Source organism: Brienomyrus brachyistius, chromosome 15, assembly GCF_023856365.1.
Source record: "Brienomyrus brachyistius isolate T26 chromosome 15, BBRACH_0.4, whole genome shotgun sequence".
Classification (NCBI taxonomy): Eukaryota; Metazoa; Chordata; class Actinopteri; order Osteoglossiformes; family Mormyridae; genus Brienomyrus; species Brienomyrus brachyistius.
Window position 1 is genome coordinate 19,484,878 of NC_064547.1, and position 5,912 is coordinate 19,490,789.

Here is a 5,912-nt window from a genome sequence, read left to right on the forward strand (position 1 = left end):
TACTTCGGTATAGTGCACACATTAAAAAAAACTGATCCAAAAAGGCTTTTATTTCATTGGTAATTCACTTTGTTAGTTGTTGAATTCCGCCTCTTTGTGCGGAAAGCGTAGCAAATTGTTGCGATAGTATCTTTAAAACTGACTCGGCAGCAGCTCTCATTGTGAATATATTATGAGAGGTAATGGAGTGTCTCTCCCCCCGCTGAATGATCAGCGGAAAATAACCGTATGGTGAAATGAGAATTAGAGTAAAATGTAATGAAAAGAATTCGACACCTGAGGCCATCCTTGAGCCGCACAATTAAAAGGTTTTTAATGAAATCGGGGGAATAAATGTATTCACTAGGCCTTTTACTTTCGTGATACAATTTAAATTTGCTTGAGGTATAAGGGACAATTCATTTTGTGGATAACAAAAGACGGGGCCCACTTCAAAATGTCATGCTTTGAACGGGTAAACGTGTAATTACAAAAAAAGGAAAACTGTAAATAGCTGGTTCTTACGCCTTTATTTATGCTACACACAATGCGCCGTTGTATTATTGACACCATTGCAACAAAAGATACGTCATTAGGAAGGATTAAACCTATTGAATTAAGGAACCTGTTCTCTGAGTATTTTTACTTAACACACATTGTGTCTGTTTGTTCTGTGACATTTAAAAGCTCCACAACAGATTGATTTTGTTGCCCACTGAATAATTATAGGTGAGGCTACTGGTGTCAAAAGTGTCAGCATTTAGGACATGATGTAGTAAAGGTGACAGTCTTCCCACTAGCTAGTATACTAATACGGCATGGCGCCTTGCAAACATATGCACTAAACTGCCCATACAGATGGTAGCGCGAATAATAGACCTGGACGCCTTTTATAAGGCTGTGCGCAGAGATCAGCGCAAAGTGCGCGGAGCATCCAGGCGGAGGGATGCTCCGATGTTTGTTACCGAATTAATCCTATTAATTAAAACGTTAACCTGATTGGGTAGAGAGCTCCGTCCCACCGGGCGAATCTTCTTCATAATAATAACCTGCTTTGAGATAATGATGTAAGGCGACTCCCCCGTCCGCCGCCGCTCACGCTGATGCTGCTGCAGATCGCTGCTGAGATCTAGTCAAGGTGAACTGGGCTCTCCGGAGGAAGCGGCCGTCGCCACACCTCCCTAGACAAGAAGAGCGGCGTCGAAAGCAACTTCGCAGCAAACTTACTGAGGCTCTGTGCAAGGCAGCTCGCTGGGACTATGGACAGGAGGATGAGCCTGAACGGAGCAGGAGACATTTTCCACAAAACTCTCAGCGCCGTCTCTAACAAAAAGATGGACAGCTTCAGGTCAAGCGCCAGCGTCGATTTGCCTTCGCGGGACCGTCAGTCGCCGACTAATTGTTTCGAACAAAATGAATCGGACCCGATCCAACCCGGTGGTCTCATCGGGGGGCGCGGAGGAGCGCTCGGCCTCCCCAGTGGATCTTTGTGCGTGAATTACGGAGAAAGTGGCAACCGGACCTCGGCGGCGGAGAGCAGCGGCGGGGAGCAGAGCCCGGACGATGACAGCGACGATAGGTGCGACATGGTGCTTATGGCAGACGGGAGGACAGCGGCGTCCGGGTCTAAATCTGACGGAGGTAAGAAAAACAAGGAACAGAAAACGCTGCGGCTGAACATCAACGCCCGGGAGAGAAGGAGGATGCACGACCTGAACGACGCGCTGGACGAGCTGCGGGCCGTCATCCCCTATGCCCACAGTCCCTCCGTCCGGAAACTCTCCAAAATTGCCACTTTGCTACTCGCCAAAAACTACATCCTGATGCAGGCGCAGGCTCTGGACGAGATGAGAAGGCTGGTTGCTTACCTCAACCAAGGCCAGGCAATTTCTGCTGCTTCTCTGCCGGCGACTACAGCTCTCACCCCGGGCATGGGGACTTACGAGCAGCCGACCGGGTACCCCTTCCCCGCCGGAGTGGCAGCCCCCTCCTGTCCCGACAAATGTGCCCTTTTCAACAACGTTACCTCCAGCCTCTGTAAACAGTGCACTGATAAGCCTTAAATTCAACCGAAATAGACTCGCTTAGACAAGAATGCGAAAAAACAAAAAACTTTCTTTATATGAATGAAGATTCAAAATAGACTGAAGCCGCCGTTGCAACATAAAGAACTTTAAATGACTTAAATGGGGAACACGTGCCGAAAATGAGTAAACTTTTGTATCATTCACAAAATCCATTCGCTTAAAATACATTTGGTTCGGATATTATTGATTCTGTATATAAAACATAATTTAAGTGCTGATGAGAACGAGAGTAAAAACTAAACAGAAGTCTACGCTTTGGTGAAAGAGTTAAAGGTCTAAATCTTGTATTATATGGGTGATGCGGATCCTAATATTTTTTGACCTGACAACATGCAGTTCCTTACCTTTTAACCCACTTGAACATTTGCTGATGTTATTCAGGACTGCGAACCCGTTTTTTGATCGCATTTGTTCTCATTTACAAATGAATATAACGTTTTCTCGGCGGTACTGATTTATGAAACACGAAACATCGCAGGCTATTCTGTCTGGAAGTGAAGATGGGTTTAATTGTGGTCGGGTGCATCCGCTTGTGAAGAAACCGTTTGTTTGAAGGTTTTGCCGGCTAACAAGCGTGCTTAATAACTCAAAAACTGCATAGTTTCTACGTTGAACAACTGAAATAATTTTCATTCCACAGCAATTCAAAGGCGTGCTTTTTATTCACTTTTGATAGTTATTTTCCATCTATGAATTCGGTGTTGTATAAGCCAATTATTTTGACTGCATGGTACATTCGAATCTTTCTGCATCGACACGGTCGCTGTATAAAATACGATGCTTACCCGTACAGTATGACTGGAAAGTTGAATTAGATGGATCAAGCTCATCCAGGTCAAGATATGAAGTATTGTAGATACATTAGTCAACATATGACAGCTGAGGGCCTTGTGTATGTGTTGATATGTTTGGAAAGCTTTATTAAAATATTTTGAACAAAACATACTTTCGTGTGTTCGTCTGTTGCTCACTCGCTCAGTTGTGGGAGATGGTTTGCAACATGTTAAATACTGGGCTACAGGCCTGATTCTGATTTCTTTAGAAACGGTTCAAACGGATTCATTTCAATGATTTGTTTGATTTTAGCTTCCGAGTTGGTTGTAGTTTAAGAGCAGAGAGTGAACAGTGTTTTATATGGAAAGCGACTCAAACTTTCTTCCTCTTCTCCCTGTAAACGTCGAGGGCACGAGTCTGTGACTGTGCCTGGTCGTTTTTTTCGGTATTACTATCCGGAGCGCTTGTTGATCTCGGAGTTTCACAGTGTGTCATGGTTCATGATAAACACAAAAAGGAAAAGAATAACGAGATGGTCGTTTTCTGCTTCATCGGGAGCTGTAACTTTTCATGCAACGTAACTGCCTTGGGAAGCGACGCCCGGCGTGGTGCTCCAGAGCCCAGGGCTAAGAGAGAACGTCTTCCTGCATTACATGGCAAAGCCGGCGTGCCCCTAATTATGATTATTAAAACAATTTCCATGACGGTGTTTAATAATATGTTAATTTGAAAACAACTGTGTATGAAAACTGTCGACTATAATACCTACATTCGTTTAATGAAACACATCATTAAGGCAATTAAACCTCCTGGATATGATTAAGGAACATAATTACGACACTGTTCATTGGTATAATTGGGTGTCTTTAATCACCGGGCACGGTGATCAGCAACGCCGACATTAGTTTGTTTTGTTCAGTCTCTGCTGTCCATCAAGATGATTAGAAATTAACCGGGGGGGTCGTTTTAAAAATGGCGGTGGCACTATATACCGTGGGGTCACTGTCTTATACGTGGCTATAGCAAGTGTAAACAGTCATACGGCTCAGGCACAATGGCGAATTACTAATTGACGGGAATAACTATTAACATGGAGCCGCACACGCGTGACATTCCTAATCCAGGCTGTGAAACATATTTATAAATATTTATTAGTATGTCCTAACTACGTTACCCTGTTCAGATATTTTTTTTGTTTTGCGGGGTGGGGGGGGGGGGGACATAGAAGACTATATTATTCTTAACCTTTTTAGCTACCATAGTGTCTGAATCTGGGTATCAGTTTCCACTAGAATATAAAAGATAATTCAAGTAGACTAATATCGCTTTTGCCCTGTCAGTGCCATTACAGAAATTGTAAATTAACGAAAACTTCTATATTTGAGTATTTATTTGTAACGCAAATATATAATTGCCACAATATAGGCTTAATGCAATGTGTGTATTTTGTATATTTTGTATTCATTTTCTCGACGTGGCTAGATAGATCGGCACGTTTTAACGATTTATTGATTCAAACTAGCGAAAGTTTCATAAATACATCACTGGGAATATATCAGGCCTAGGCCTATATATTAGAACTAGACTACTAAGATTAAAAAAATACTTAAAAAATTAAAATCAGCTTTTAAATATAAAAAACATTGAAGAAGACGTAGAAAATTTTGAATTGCATTTCATACTGTAATTTGGCCATGCATAATTATCGTGTAGTTGTATAATTATTTAGTGGACTATGACTGCACTCGATTCGGGCTTTTTGTAACATATTTAATCATGTTCTGTATATTCCTCATTGAGTTTAAGTGCTCGGGGACCGAATCAAAAAGTTATTCAAACGACCCCAAATATTATCTAACAATATACTCTTAATTTCAAACACTAAGAAGGGTTTCTATTGTTTATTTGTTTGTTTGTTTATTTGTTTTCTTTCAGAGGCATTGGGCCCTTTTAAAGACTCATACTTCTAACAAATCTTCCAAACATAATACATTTTCACACATTTTTCATTGATTAAGTTCGCTATAGGCTACTTTTGACTTCGAACATCATTTATCAGGCTATGTAATTGACATGCAGCCTAAAGTTCTTTATATTAGCACTATTGCACAAAATGCGAAATGAATTTATTCAATGCATTGTCGTTATCCATATACATACTGCCGGGTATATTTAACGTTGATCACTGCATTTCACGGTTTTGAAAGATATTTCCGTGTTATACGCGTTCCGCAAAGAATACGACACACTGACCAGTAAATCTCGGTTAGTGAAAGTTACCTCACAATCTGAGTAGTCTGTATTTCAAAGGTGAAAAACACATATGACGGTATTTGCATCTTCCTTTGAAAGCAGACACAAAGCGTTAAGTATCATCAACAAAGCTGAAAATGCCGATGCTCACTGGACTGCAGGATCAGTCCCCGAATCTGCGAATTCCGCGTTTGGAAGAAAACATTTTTTTTTTAATTGTGACTTTTATTTCCATCATTTTATAAATTATGTACGAAGGGGATACAGGCCATCTGGGACTGAACCTGAAAACTAGAAAGCGACTGTAAATCAAAGCACGAGGCACCAGACTTCATCATTTTGCATTTTGATTCTTTGCCTTTGGAACCGTACGAATTATTCTCAATGACCAGCAATTCCTAAATAGTAAAGGTCTTTTTGGCGACTATGAAATTGTCAATTCCAGATTTTCGATTGTCGCCTAGATTCGAGCCAGTAATTGCAAATGAATAATATATTTAATTATGCTTTATTCCCTAAAAACTCGCTTATTTTAAAGTGTTCTTCTAGTACAGATTTTAAGTAAAAGTTAATCTGGCTAAATGCTGTTCATAACCTGCCATGCGAACATGTCCAATGTGTGCATCATCAGGGTAACAAAGTGATCTTTTTCCATGCGTAGTAATTGTTTATTTATGCGAATAACCCTTTGTTAGAAGCGCGGACTACCGCTTTGTGTTTTGGTAAGAGGACATGGCGAAATGATTATCTCGTGATGAGGTTTCAGACGCAGAGACAGGACAATACCTTTCAGTGGTTAGCACCTGTAGTGTTCATTAA

General features: G+C 41.1%; 1 protein-coding gene across 1 annotated transcript; it reads left to right on the plus strand.

Moving 5' to 3' along the window:
* Positions 1-837: 837 nt before the first annotated feature.
* Positions 838-3,011, plus strand: bhlhe22 (basic helix-loop-helix family, member e22). Its single transcript, XM_048976826.1, has one exon. The coding sequence runs from the start codon at positions 1,239-1,241 to the stop codon at positions 2,040-2,042; it is 804 nt and encodes a 267-aa protein (XP_048832783.1). The 5' UTR covers positions 838-1,238; the 3' UTR covers positions 2,043-3,011.
* Positions 3,012-5,912: the final 2,901 nt, after the last annotated feature.

Bases quoted from the DNA above. Each gene is read 5' to 3' on its own strand.
- bhlhe22 (XM_048976826.1), top strand. From the start codon at position 1,239: ATGGACAGGAGGATGAGCCTGAACGGAGCAGGAGACATTTTCCACAAA.